Genomic DNA, 14669 nt, shown 5'->3' with positions numbered 1-14669 from the left:
AGGCAAGCGCAGGGCAGTGGAGGGAGGACCTGGGCAGAGCCCTGCGGTCAGAGGGAGAGGGTGGGAGGAACAGAGCCGCTGGCAGTGGATGCTGGAGGAGAGGAAGGTGAGGTAGGGAGCAAGGAGAACATTACACTTAACTGTTTGCTGTGGGGAAGCAGCAGGCAAGGGCTGTCTGTGCGGATCAGCAGCAGTGTCTTGGCACCTCATGCTCCTTTCGGATCCATATCCCGAGGTGGATGCTCCCAGGACAGGTACACACAGCAGAATGTCCCGTGGTCCCCAGGAGTTTCCCCACTCCTGTCCCTGCCCCGACGTCCCTCCCTCAGGCACTGTGTGCTCACAGGAGAGTCGCAGACGGTTTTGCAACTGCAGCTATGTCTGTGCTCTGTATTCTTGAGCTTATTTATCTTGCTTGTTGTTTGTTTTTTTTGTTTGTTTTTTATTTTCCCCCCACAAAGGAAGTAGCTTCTGCCAAAAGCTCTTCAGGAAGAATTTTGTGAGTGGCCCCTTGTTTGTGCCTGATTAGAAACACTCCTCCCCAGAAGAATTTCCCACTCTGTGACTGCCTTCCCTCTCCTGGCAGATTTCTGCCATTCGTCATTTCTCCCCAAACCTCAGCTTCCCTTGGTGGTCACTGCCACTCTGGCTGCAGAGCGATGCTGGTGGAGCTGGTGATGCCAGCAGTGCTGGAATGCTGGCAATACTGTCAGTACTGGCAGCACTGGTGAGGCCGCTGGGAGCTTCTCAGAAGCAACTCCCATTCTGGGAAGAGCACAGAGATCATTGCCAAAGCCTCTCCAGGGCCCAAGGGAGAACACCTGCAAACTGGAGCCAAGAATTCCCAATTTTGACATTCTAACAGGCTCTAACAGCCCACATGGAGGACAGCAAAGAGCTCTTCTCAGCCAGGTTATTAGCACTTAGAGCCCAGATTAATTACTGCTAAATACCCTTAATGATGCAATGAAAGCTATTGGAGACCAGATCTTGGGGTGCTGTGATCCCCTACCAGCCCTTCACTGGCAGCACATCCTCCTCCTCAGTCCTGGGAGTGTTTTTACCTAATCCCATCCCTTTGGTAGCAGGGACACCTTCCACTAGCCCAGGTTGCTCCAAGTCCTGTCCAACCTGTCCTTGAACACTTTCAGGGATGGAGCAGCCACTGCATCTCTGGGCAGCCTGGGCCAGTGCCTCAACACCCTCACAGGGAAGAATCCCTACCCAATCTCCAATCTAAACCCATTCTCTGTCATAAGCTGCTCCCCATTGTTCTCTCACTCCAGATGCTTGCACAATGTCCCTCTCCAACTCTTGGAGCCCCTTTAGGCACAGGAAGGAGCTCTGAGGTTTTCCTGGAGCCTTTTCTTCTCCAGGCTGCACAACCCCAACACTGTCAGCCAGTCTCCAGAGCAGAGGTGCAGATCTGTATCTATATCTAACTCCACACAGAGATATAGATGGATATATCTCCATCTCTCTTGTCTCTCACTGTGCATCAGCAGCACCCAGAGGATTTCTGAATGAATCCACCCACTGATCCCTCAGGTATTTTAAGCATCCTCTGGCTGTCTTGCCAACTTGCTGTGCACACAGACAGCTGATTCCTTTCAAGTTATATGTTCGTTCCCAAAGACATCATTGTGTGTTGACACCAAGGTACTTTTTAGGGATTTTTGTCTGTTTGATTGATTTTTTTTAGGCTAAGCAAAGCACTTTGAGTCTTTCCAAGTTGCACTGGCTTGCCCTCTGTTCTGAGCAGACCTCAGCCCCTCTTGCAGCTCAGCAGTGCTTCCACCCACCTCCCTCAGGCCACTCAGCTGGGAAATTAGATAAATACATCACAACTAGATGGAGAGTGGGAATTCCTTGCTGTACATGTGGAGGGCAGCTGGAAACATCACTGTCTTTTCAAGTCAGTACACAGAGTTCATAAAGACATGGTTGGGATGTTCTGTGAAGCAGATGAAGATGTTAGTCTGGGAATGGCAGGAATCTCTCCTCTGCCTTTGGTTACTGCTGAGTCTCTCTATTTACCTGATACAGTGCATAGGAAGTAAGAATTCACTTAGGCTGAATCTGTGGTGTGTTGGGATTCTTTGAAGAGTTGTTTTTCATAGAATCATGGAATCATAGAATCATGAAATGGTTAGGATTTGAAGAGACCTTAAAGCTCATTTGGTTCCAGCGCCTGCCATGAGCAGGGACACCTTCCACTGGCCCAGGTTGCTCCAAGCCCAACCTGGCCTTGAACACTTCCAAGCCACAGCTGCTCTAGGTAACCTGGGCCAGTGCCTCAGCACCCTCACAGGGAAGAATTCCTTCCCAATATCCCATCTAACCCTGCCCTCTGGCAGTGGGAATCCACTCCTTCCAAATTTGTTATTTGCTCTTCATATTTATTATTTCATACTTATAGCTATTTATTACCATCTATTAGTTGCTATTTATTCACTTATTTACTATTGATTACCTACAACCAACAGTTTATTATTTACCACCTTCATGTTTGTATGTACTATTAGCAGTACTTATTAATTACTATTGGTTACATTAACATCACTTAAAACAACTCTTTAATATTATTTACAAACATTTGGGAAATGTTGTCCAATAGCTGCTGGCTGCACTTCTCCAGTGACTGAGAAAGAGTTGGACAGGGACTTTGGATAAGGGCATAAAGTAACAGGACAAGGGAGAATAGCTCACACTGATAGAAGGTGAGTTTAGATTAGGAAGAAATTGTTGCCTGTGAGGGTGGTGAGGCACTAGAACAGGTTGCACAGAGAAGCTGTGGCTGCTCCATCCCTGGAAGTGTTCCAGGCCAGGTTGGATGGGGCTTAGAGCAACCTGGGCTGGTGGAAGGTGTCCCTGCCCATAGCAGGGGGTGGAACTGGATGATCCTTAAGGTCCCTTCCAACTCAAATCATTCCAGGATTCTGTGATTCTAAATCAAGTATACCTGTCAGTGAATAAAAGGTGTTTTCTCTCTGGCTCATTTTTCCAAATTTCTTCCCATGAGTCATTTCCTGCCCATGGTAAGGAGAGTGGAATATGTTCCAGAAGGTCCTTTTCAACCCAAAGCACTCCAGGATTCCATGAACACATCTCAGGGTGCAGATGAGAAGAAGTCAACAAGGAGGAAGTTGATAATTTCGTGCTCAACGTGACAACAGGTTTGCAAAGAGGAACCATTTGAGACAACTAGCAAATGGGGCTGCAACACCCATCCCGTGGGGGTGACACTTGGGCAAGACACTTCCTCCACTCTCAGATGTGATGACCAAACTCTGACACGTCCACCCCTGAACTCACACCCAGGACCTTGGTCCCAGGGGCCATTTGGCTGAGGAAGGGGCAGGGAGCCAGAGCCAGCACAGACTGCTGGAGGAACCTCACTGTGGAGTCAGCTTGTTGCTGGAGGCCACATCTCACCTGAGATGGCTTTGGCGTGGCAGCTTTGTGAAGTTTCATGTGCAGCTCTGACAGAGAGGACGTGAGTTTGCAGCTTTGGGACACCTCTGTGCAAGGACTCTGCCCTAATTGGTGAGAAGGGTCTGCGCTCAACTCTGCTCTTGTGACTCTGGCATGCTGCTCTGCTCTGCTCTTCCTCCAGCTTTCCATTCTTCCCATTCACCTCCTCAGCCCTTTTCCACCTGCAAAGGACAAATGGCTCTGCATACCTTTCTTTTCTCTCTCTACTTGTCTTTCAGCCCTCTGTTTGTCTCCTGCCACCTTGGGCCCATGATTTCCCCTTCAGTCCTTATTTCTCTTGATTTCTTCCCTTCTGTTCTCCCCTCTTCCCAGTTCTGATATTCTCTGGATTGCAGATGTTGTAGCCCTTGGAGGAGGGGGAAACACTGAATAACCAAAGGACATGTACAGGACACCCAAAAATCACTCATTTTGCCTTCATCTCTTGCCTGTCCCCAGGTGAGCACAAGAGAGAAAGGAGGAGATGGACCAACATCCCAACCACACCCTCCATGACTGGATATCCCCAGCTCCCACAGAGAGCATGGACTATGGTGATGGACACAACGGGACCAGGTGCTTTGCAGAGTACATCCCTGAGATCATCACTGGCAGCATCACACTGCTCACCTGCCTGTGTGGGCTGGTGGGGAATGGGGCCATCCTCTGGCTTCTGAGCTTCCACATCCACAGGAACCCCTTCAGTGCTTACCTGCTCAACCTGGCTGTGGCTGACACTTGCTTCCTGCTCTGCACCTTCATCTTCCTTGTCATGTACCACATGCCCATGCTCAGCTGCTTCCAGACAGAGATTTCGGGGGCTTTGCCGCTGTTCCACTCCATGGTTCTGCTCACCTACAGCACCAGCCTCTACCTCCTCACAGCCATCAGTGTGGAGAGGTGTGTGGGTGCCCTCTGGCCCTTCTGGTGCCGATGCCACCGCCCAAGGCTCCTGTCACCCATGGTGTGCAGTCTGCTGTGGGCCCTTGCCTGTGTACTTGCCGGGCTGGTGTACTTTGTGTGTGACCTGGGTCACTCTGAGCACTGCCGGGTGGTTCTGGGAACATTGTGCTTCCTCAATTTCTGCCTTTTCACTCCCTTTATGGTTGTTTCCAACGTGATTGTCTTCATCAAGCTAAGGCAGAGCTCTTGGCAACAGCACCCAGTGAGGCTGTATGCTGTGATCTTCCTCACGGTGTTCTTCTTCCTCCTCTTTGGCATCCCACTCAGCATCGAGATATTCCTCAACTTCTTTGCCTACATTAATTTTGTCTTTGAGATCTGCCTGTCACTGGCGTCTGCCAACAGCAGCATCAATCCTGTTATTTATGTCCTGGTTGGAATCTATGGGAAGCCCAGGCTCAGGTCATCCATCAAAGTGGCTCTCCAGAGGGTATTTGAAGACAGGACAGATTCCCAAGAGGTGGGTGAGGCACCTGTGATGAGAACTGCTGCCTAAACCTGTATGGATGCAGTGTGGCACTGAGAGAGCCTCTATACCCCAGGAGCAGAGCCCTTGGGTGCTGGCAATAGTCATATATCCCCCAGGACATGGTGATGCCTGGTGAGATTTCCAGGGCAGAGCTGGTTTCCATCTCAAATTTATTTATAAGCTATTTTAATAAAAGTGGTTTTCATGCAACATGGTCTTTTTTGTTGACTTTTCTTTTATTAATGTTTTAATGTCTTCCATGTATTTCATGGTGATTGCAGTTCCTTCCCTTGCTAGCACTGTGGTGTGTCCTGACTTGTTCCCAAAGTCACAGTTGTGACAGTCCCCTCTCACTGTCCACTAGGTCACCACACTGAAATGATGTCTTCCAAAAAGTCCTGCCTCATCTGCTCTGCTGTTCTTCAGGGCTAACACAGCCACACTCTCCCTTGCCTGCTTCCCAGCATGGAGAATCCCAACCTGTCCCACTTCCACCCTCTGCCAGAGCCTTGGTTCCCGATACCAAAGCACCAACCTCTTACCACCTTGATCCTCAAAAGCTCCCAGACTAGAGGGGATGGTGGTGAAGGACAGCTCCCTCTGGCTCAGTGTCCTCCTATGTCACAAGGATGGAGAGAAAATCTATCTCCAGCTGGGAGCATCAGCCAGCAGCTAAACCTTCATCCTCCAAGGGGATTTGACTGGGGTCGCAGGAAGGGATGGGCAAAGAGGGAAGTGCTGTGGTGATCAACACTGTGTCAGGTTGCTCCAAGCCCTATCCAGCCTGGCCTTGAACACTTCCAGGGAGGGAGCAGCCACAGTTTCTCTGGGCAACCTGTGCCGGTGCCTCAGCACCCTCACAGGGAAGAATTTCTTCCTAATATTCATTCTAACCCTGTCCTCTAGTAGCCTGAAGCCATTTCCCCTTGTCCTGCCACTCCAGGCCTAGCTTAGAATTCCCTTTAGGCACTGGATCATGACCTGTTTGCATATTAAAGTTTGGCTTGGTGAGAGGATGTGACATTCCGTAGTCGTGAACACAAATGCAGTGTCAGTGAGGGAGAGAGGAAGCAGTTTTGGTCCCAGGGTACCCACACATACCAGTTCCAATCAGGGGCATCCCAGCTCTCAGATGCATGTCAGTATGGGTAGAAGTCATCTCATGCCACTTCAGCTCTAGAAATTCCCTGGAATTCACTGTAGGCTGCTGACTGACCCAAAATGGAGTGCAGAAGACAACTCGGATGAGACCTGTAACTTTTCAATGGCTAAAGCCAAGACAGCAGCAACGATTCTTCTCTCCTCAGAAAAACATCTTATTCCTGAAATCCTAAACCATCCTTCCACCATCTGCCTCTGCTCCAGTTCATGCACAGATTGTACATGAGCTCCTTGACACACATAGCAGAATCCTCTTGGAAACTGCAGTGAAGGTCAAGTATCACTGAAATTCTGGTATACAAGTGATGAAACTAGATTTGAACCAGATATGGAAGTTTTGCAACAAGTTTGTAGTTCAGGGTCCTAAAGATCCATCCCTGGAGTGAGAGGAGAAAAGTTCAGCCAGTTCAAAGATAGTATTTTGGGACTGGGGTTGCTTTAATGTGAAAGAGGAACCTGACACAGTCAAACTGCTTTTTCCCTTAGGTCTCATTTCTGAGGCTCTTCTTTGTTAGTCATTTCCTGTCCAAAGCCAAGAGGAGATTAGAACCAGAGCTCTGATACCATTGGACACCATGAAATAGTTCCTTGTTTGCAAGAGCCCTCACAAACATGAGCCAACACGGAGAAAAGGGGGTGGTGAAAGGACCTGGGACAGACCCCATGGCAGATGCTGTTCAGGCTTACCAGGAAGGCTTTGCTTCAGTTTTCCAAGTGGTAACTCCAGGAAACTTCCTGAAGATCCCATCCCAGGGCCAGCAACTGGTGAGTGTGAGGTGATGTGAGTGTGCAGTGTGTCTGCTCCAGGGAAGTTCCCCAGGATGAAGAAGGTCAGACTCTTTCGGGTGGTTTTTTTTTCCAGTTTAATCAGTGTTCCCTCTCATTAGTGTGAAACCTGGACCTCAATTTTCACCAAATTTCATCAGGGAATAGCAGTCTCTGGGATATTAAGACATAAATATTGTGGGAAAAGGTGAGGGGAAATACTGAAATTCGTGCTGAAGAAATCCAGCAGCTTAGTGGCATCAGCTATAATATCAGATACCTGGGAATTCAGATCAGCTCCACCCCAAAGCCACTCCCTCTATCTTATCTCCAAGGGCAACCTTTTCCTTCTCCATTTATTTTCTTCCTCCAGATCTGTCCTGTCCAAAGCCAGGAAGGAGGTATCTCCCTGGCTTTTGTGCCAGGCATGTTCATACCCATCTCCCACATCCTATATTTCATCTCTCCTGTCCTTCATCTCTCTCTGTGCTCCTCCATATGGCAGCTGAGGCATGGGACAAGATGGAAAAAGCCATGTGTGAGGGGCAGCAGAGCTGTGTGGGGAGATCAGCATTGCTAATATGTTTCTGTTTCTCATTCCTCAGCTGTGTGAGGGGAAGAAGCAGAGGTGTCACAATGAGCATATTTTCCCCTGCCACTGAAAGAGCCAGCACAGTTTCCTGGAGCCAGGCAGGTGGGATGGCATTCAATGTGACCTGGCATGAGGACAATGGCTACAACTGGTCTGACTGTGAAACCAGCCACTTAAGCACAGAGTCCCTGTCACGCTGCTCATCTGCCTCTGTGGGATGGTGGGGAATGGGGCTCTCCTCTGGCTCCTCGGCTCCCACATCCGCAGGAACTCCGTCACCATCTATGTCCTCAACCTGGCTGTGGCTGATTTCACCATCCTCCTCTTCATCACCATAGCCCTGGGGACATTTTATGCCTCAGAGAGCCTCTGTCACCAGCTGGGCTCAGGAAATGTGACAACAGCATTGAACATCACTATCTTCTTTGCTTTCACTGCCAGTGTCTACCTCCTGACAGCTTTCAGTGCCATGACAGCTCTGTCTGTCTTCCCTATGTCCCACTGTCCTTGTCACCATTCCCAGCTCTTCTCAGTGCTCCTGTGTGCCCTGCTCTGGCTCCTTTCCTTCCTGCTCACTGTTACTCTCTACTTCTACTCTTTGGCACTTATCTTTGTCCTGAGCTACCTCTTAGCAGTGCTTACCCTGATCTGTGCTGGTCTAACTCTGCTTGTCAGGGTCTTGTGCCACTCATGGCAACATCCTCCAAGGAAGCTCTGTGCTGTGGTCCTGCTGGCTGTCATCTTCTTCCCCTTCTTCACTGCTGATTTTGTTTACTGGGCCTTGCTAAGAACCTTTGACTTTTCTGTCTTTGTCTTCAACATGTCTCTCCTGTTCACCTGTGTGAACAGCAGCATTCACCCTCTTATTTACTTCTTGGCTGGGAGCTGTGCTAAGAAATTCACACTGTCTCTCAGTGTTGCCTTCCACAGAGTTTTTGAAGATGTGGAAGAGCCCCAAAATAGAGACAACACAGCGGAATCATCATAAAGTGGAATCATCATAAAATTGAATCATCATAAAATAAAACCAGGAAATATCCTGAGTTGGAAGGGACCCATGAGGATCATTGAGTCCAACTTCTGAACAAGACAACCCCAAAAATCCTACCATGCACCTGAGAGCATTGTCCAAATGCTTCTTGAACTCTGTCAGGCTTGGTGCTGTGCCCACTGCCCTGGGAGCTGTTCCAGTGCCCAAACACCCTCTGGGGGAAGAACTTTTTCCTAATATCCACCCTAATCCAACTGTTTAAACCTCTGCAGCACCAATTCTATGGTCCTGAGATGCTCTAGGGATGGAGGTGTCCTGTGGTGAGACAAGGAAATGCTTTGATGTGGGTCTGGCTGTAGCTGAATGGAATTAACTGCAGCACAAGAAAACATGGAGAACTCCTGCCTGGGATGGATGCTGGATGACATGATCAATCATCATAGAATGGTTTGGATTGGAAGGAACCTGAAAGATCATCTAGTTCCAACCCCCCACCATGGGCAGGGACACCCATGGAAACCTTTTGCTTTGAATCTCCCTATTCAACCAGTCTGGGCTTTGTCTCAAAATCGAGATTCTCTACCCTGTGGACTATTCAAACAGTCACCAAGGCTCAGAGCTCCTGCCAGAGGGTTTGTTTGGGTGTGTCTACCCAAAACCAGAGTGTGGGTGGATAAGAAATCTTGGCACAGCAGTGCATAACAACTCCTGGGCAACTCCAGAGTGTACATTTCCAACGGGTGTTGACACATGGGAAGAACATGTGAAGACTTCGCATTCAGCTTTTTTACCAGATCAAGCAGACATGTGTTTGGGATCATCTCTGGAAGACTTTCCCCAAAATATATTATCTCTGCTGCAAGTTGAGTTTGCTCTGCACATCATGTGGTCTGTCTGCACGCAAGGCTTGGGGGCTGGAACTGCCTCTCATGGATCCTCTCACTTTTCTCCAGGCTGTCTGGATGGTTTTTGCTTGAGCAAACAGAGTGTTGCAATCATGACTTGAGTTTCTGGCTCCACTTCTGTTGTGCCTGTTCCTCATCCGGGATAAACAAGAGGAATAGGGTTAAAATGAAACAAACCCTGCCTGAAGACTCAGTAAAGACTGGATTTTCCATGTGAAGGAGGATACAGGGAAAGGGAAGGAAAACAAAGCCTGTTGAGGCCATGAGGACTGGACCCCTGTCGCCTGGCTCAGGCATTCCCTGGGTAGAGAGGTAGTGGCAGTGCATTCCTTGCTTCTCTCTCCCCTCTGTGTCTGTCAGCCCTTGCTATCAAGGATCTGGGGGATAGATGGGGAATATGAGGGGTGGTAAAACACTGGCACAGATTGATCAGAGGAGCTGTGGCTGCCCCGTCCCTGGTGGAAGGTGTTCCTGCCCATGGCAGAGGGGTTGGAAAGAGATGAAATTTAAGGTCCCTTCCAAACCAAACCCTCCTAGGATTCTATGGCAAACAAGAAGCTCAGGTAGGTGGTGGCCTGGGTCACACTGGAGACAAGGGAGATGCCCAGAAGCAGGGAAACTGCATGGGAGGGTCATGGTCCTTCTGCATCTGTCTTGGAAGACACTCCCTGGGTGATGGGAGCCCTTTTTTGAACAATAGCTTGTCACTTCAAAAGTTTTTACTTTCCTAAGGACAGGAAAATGGGAGAGAGGGAGAAAAAAAACACCCTCTCATCTATGGAAGCAGCTCTGTTCTGTAAAACAACTGTTAATAAATGCTTCTTAGATTTTAATCTCATCATGTGTCTCCAAAGCATGACCCACGGGTTACACTCTTGCTTCTCTTTCCAAAAGCAGTGGCACATTGGTTTCCAGTTGGATTTAAGACAGTGGGAAAAGGAGGGACAACTTCCCCCTGGGTAAGAGCAGGGAAATGGGTGGGTGAACACAGGCATCCCTGCTACTTGCAAATGTGACCATATCCCCTGCCAGTCACTGGGATGCTGTGAGGTTCTTTCCTCCTGATCTTTCCCTCTGGTTGCCTCAGTCACCTTCCACCCTTCATCCTACAAGGAGCTGCTCTCCTGGTTGTCCCAGGTGTCCCTGAGGAAAGCTTTCAGCACACATGGTCAACTCCTTGTAGGATAGCTTGGCTCAACTGGAGGCTTCTTACCACGAGATACACCCCTGCTAGCTGCAAGCATCCTGGAGAGTTGTGCCTGCTGCCCAGGTAGCTCCCAGAATGAATGAGGAACTCTTGGCACTGTCAACAGGTGGCTCATCCCAACCACTGCAGGCATTCACCTTAGGATAAGCTCTAGTATGAGACAGGTACTTGCCCTCCTCATACATAAGACAGATGCTGTAGAATGAGGGTAAACAGAGGAAATGAGCCATTTTCTGACACTCAGTCAGCCTTGCTCTGTTCACCAGTGACAAACTCTGCAGCAAAGCTCAGGTGTTGTTTAATCAACAAATTTTGAGGTCAGAGTTACCATATTGTAAACAAACAAATGAAATAAATCCAAATTTAATTTAGGAGTAGTAACTAAATGATAAAGATCTGTACAAACAGAAATTTGGTTAGTCATTGAAGCTGCTATGCAAGACCAAAAGGAATCAAAGGAAGCAAAGGAAGCAAAGGAACCAAAGGATGGTCTCATTCTGCAGAACAGCAGTGTAAACCTCCTAACTGCTATAAAATCAAGTGGCCCAAAAATCTGGCTGTGTGAATTCCCATATTTCGGGGTCATCTTGGTCATGGGCACAGAGGTGTGTTCAGTGGAGTTGCTATGAGCAAAGAGAGCACAGGACTGAATATCTCTGACTTGCCAAGTCCATCTGATCTGGTAATCCCCTGCCTTGCTTCACAGCATGGCTGGGAGCCGAGTCTGGGGAGGGCTTGGTGAGCTAGGCCAGAGCTGACATTTGCCAGCTGTGCTGCTCTTTGGCATAAGAGAGGGGAATTTTGGCATCAGACATCCTCAGCTGTGCTGTGTTATCTCACAGAATGCTGGAATGCTTTGGATTAGAAGGGACCTGAAAGCTCATCTCATTCCAATCCCCCTGCCATGGGCAGGGACACCTTCCACTAGCCCAGGTTGCTCCAAGCCCCATCCAATCTGTCCTTGAGCACTTCCAGGGATGGAGCCACCACAGCTTCTCTGGGGCAACCACTTCTTGGCATGAACATGAGCGCTGGGAACACGTCACTTGCAATCCCCCGGCACTATGGAATCTACACTCTAAACGACTTCATCCTGAAATTAAAGAATGTGACAGATTCCCACTTAAAGTACAAGGGCACGTCGTTGCTCCTTCGCCAGCTCTGCAGCCCTACCTGGTGTCGGCTTGTTTCTCTTCCCATGAGCCGGGAATGCAGAGCTGTGCCGAGCGGCTCTCGGGACAGAAGGGGAAGGATGATCGGTGCGATCCCAACCCCTCTCCTGCCATCTAGAGGCATCAGCCCCGCAGAAGTTTGTGAAATCACCGCTGGCCAGTGCTGGATGAGTCCCAAGGGCTTAATTTGTCACACCTTCCCCAGGCAAGACATCCCTCAAAACACCGTGAAACTCATCTGCTGAGCCAAAGGAGACAGAGGTGCTGAGACAATTCCATGGAGAATACAGCCAGGGAACAGGACTGAACACAGCTCCACTGGCTCTGAGCCATGTGCCCCCATGCCTCCCTGCTTCTGACTGGCTCTGAGGTGCCACATCTCCAGGTCACCTCCACCAGGCATGTAGCTCCCCTCCTCACTCCACATTTCCATGCCTGGGAGCAGACCTTCACCTGGAGATCACATCCCATGGTCAGGAGCCTCCCCTCACAGCCACACTATGTTGGTGGCAGCTTCCCCTCACGTGTCTCATGGATGGAGCTCTTGTCAGGTGGTGGCCATGTCACCCCTTTCCTCTCCTGCTGTCCTCCACTGTTGTCCCATCATATGAGGGTTTTCACTGCATGTACCTGGTGGTACATCTGTCAATGAAGGAGGGGACAGAAATCATTCCCAGGGATGGAGGATGGTAGAAAGGCGAGAGACCAGCCAGGGACATTCCAGAGTGGGAAATGACTGGTGTGCAGATGTGCAACAGCACAAGAGCTTTGCTCAGTACCTCCAATGATATGTATCTGGTGCTCAAAGACTTCTCCCAGCTTTCTTCTGGGAGACACTTCCAGGAGCTGCACCTTTCTGTAGACCTGTCTCCATCCCCCTGTCATGGATAGACCTTGAGCCTATGCTCTAGTCTTGTTTCAAGTCTACCTCTGGCTGCAACTCCTGCTGCTCCAGGCTGAACCCCCTGGAAAGACCATGGACCTTGTTCATTACCATCCATTCACCACATGAAATCAAAGGATGTCCTTGGAGGATGCCAGTCCTGGGAATGACAAGCATAGGCAATAAATCCCAAGAAGAGGGCATTATTCCCTGAGTTATTATGGAAGAGAGAGAGAAAAACAGCCATAAAATGCTGGTCTCTGTGTTGTGACAGGCTGCAAAAGGAACCATCTGGAGATAAGAGCACATTGGCAGCACCATGTACCCCACAAAATCTAATCTCAGAGGAGGCACATGCCTGTCAGGGGTGTGATTATAGGCAAAGCCCTCGTGCTGTTCCATATCTGGGCACTGGTGATTTCTCACAGCAAGGGGAGACAAGACCCGTGCTCAGCACCATGGGCTGCTGCTGAGGGGCTCTCTTGGCATCCACGGGGCAGGGAGTTAGTGAATGATGAGGTCTAGGGGGCATAAGAAGAGAGGAGCATGATCAGGAGGGATTCTGTCCAGAGGAATGATGGGAAGATAGAGCATTAGGGCAATGGGAGTCTCATGGACATCTGAGTGGTTCAGAAAATCCTGTAATAGCTGAAATGACCTTAAAAGGATAGCATTCCAATGGACAGGACCTGCCCTCATCAGAGGAGGATTTTGACTCAGGATTCTCAGCACCTGAAGAGGCATAATATTATCTATGCTGTCCTCTTCTTCTTCATAGTTTTAGATTCAGTAAATGGTATTTAAAATTATAAAGTCTGAATGCCTTTCTTAAAGGGACCATAACAGATCAGCTCCTGGTGAAGAACTGGGGGGAGGAGAAGAAGGGGGTGATGTGGTCACCTCCTGCTGACAAGATCTCTGTGTGTGGGACATGTGAAGGGAAGCTGTCACTGACGTGGTGAGATTGTGAGGGGAGGCTCCTGGCCATGGGATATGATCTGTGGGTGAAGATCTCATCCTCAGGCAGGAGGGATAAGGCTGAAGCACAGTGGGTTGTTCCAGCAGCCATCACCAGACCCTTTCTCTTGGCAAGCCCAGAGGTCCTGTGTGCTGAGGTTCCTGCACTGTTCCCAGGAGCACCAGGAGGTAGGAGACCAGGGCTGGACAAATGGAGATGCCTTCTGTCCAGGGACAGGGCTGAAGGAGTGGGAGCCTCTCCTGGGCATGGTAGGGGACAGGGTTCTTCCTGAGGCTGGCTTGGGGTTGTGTAGAGAGATGGTGAGTGCTGGGAATGCCCTTCATTGCCTTCTGGTTCCTTATTTTTCCTAGGAGGTGGTAGAGGACAGAGCAGGCAGCCACCAGAAGCAGAATCATTCACTATGGAGGAGACCAACATAACAAACCTCACTCTGAACTACACAATTTATGACTATATGGACATTGATGAACTTTACAGACATGAATGCTCAAGAATATCATATGCACTAGTTGTCTTTGCTGGTGTCTGCGTGGGGATTTCCCTCTGTGGGCTTGTGGGGAATGGGGTCGTCATGTGGTTCCTGGGCTTCCACATGAAGCAAAGCCCTTTCACTGTCTACATCCTGAACCTGTCTGTTGCTGACTTCTCCCTGCTCCTCCTGTTTTTCCTGCTTCTACTAGCAATTTTGATCTTAACATCATTCTGTTCTTCTTTGTATCATTTTGTTCCTCACTACCTACACTTTGCATTTATAGTTAGCTTTCTGTGCCACTTCTTTGACCTGAGCAGCCTGGGGCTGCTCACAGTCATCAGCGTGGAACGCTGCATCTCTGTCCTCTTCCCAGTCTGGTACCGCTGTCGCCGCCCCAAGCACCTGTCAGGCGTCGTGAGTGCAATGCTCTGGGCTCTCACTGGCGGGTTTGTTTTCTTGATGTACTTCTCCTTTACCAATTCCAAAGACTCTGAGGTAGTGTTTGCAGGACTAGCCCTTGCCATATCCGTGGTTTTATCCTTAATGATGTTGATTTCCAACCTGTTCCTGTTCATCAAACTCTGCTGCAGTTCCCGCAGACGACACCCAGGGAAGCTCTTTGTTGCCGTCCTGCTC

The 14669-nt window shown here is 49.3% G+C and overlaps 3 protein-coding genes across 3 annotated transcripts in view; all 3 read left to right on the top strand.

Annotated features, from left to right (window-relative positions):
* Positions 1-4018: 4018 nt before the first annotated feature.
* Positions 4019-4933, top strand: LOC103806870 (proto-oncogene Mas-like). Its single transcript, XM_009079578.1, has one exon. The coding sequence runs from the start codon at positions 4019-4021 to the stop codon at positions 4931-4933; it is 915 nt and encodes a 304-aa protein (XP_009077826.1).
* A 2598-nt stretch (positions 4934-7531) lies between these two features.
* LOC103806869 (proto-oncogene Mas-like) lies at positions 7532-8412 on the top strand. The gene is given in 2 exon segments (XM_009079576.1): positions 7532-7603; positions 7606-8412. Coding segments are annotated over 2 exon segments (879 nt in total).
* Positions 8413-13961: 5549 nt separating this feature from the next.
* The window catches only part of LOC103806868 (mas-related G-protein coupled receptor member H-like), a 984-nt gene continuing 276 nt past the window's right edge, over positions 13962-14669 (top strand). Inside the window, exon 1 of the mRNA XM_009079575.1 lies at positions 13962-14479. Coding sequence (XP_009077823.1) covers positions 13962-14479 — 518 coding nt within the window. The remainder of the gene's footprint in view (positions 14480-14669) is intronic.

The sequence above is a fragment of the Acanthisitta chloris genome, unplaced genomic scaffold (genome assembly GCF_000695815.1).
Source record: "Acanthisitta chloris isolate BGI_N310 unplaced genomic scaffold, ASM69581v1 scaffold158, whole genome shotgun sequence".
NCBI classification, from domain to species: Eukaryota; Metazoa; Chordata; class Aves; order Passeriformes; family Acanthisittidae; genus Acanthisitta; species Acanthisitta chloris.
The sequence above is the reverse complement of the archived record's forward strand: the minus strand, read 5'-3'. Positions and strand labels throughout refer to the sequence as shown.

Excerpts from the sequence above, each read along its gene's own strand:
- LOC103806870 (XM_009079578.1), top strand. The coding sequence starts at position 4,019 with ATGGACTATGGTGATGGACACAACGGGACCAGGTGCTTTGCAGAGTAC.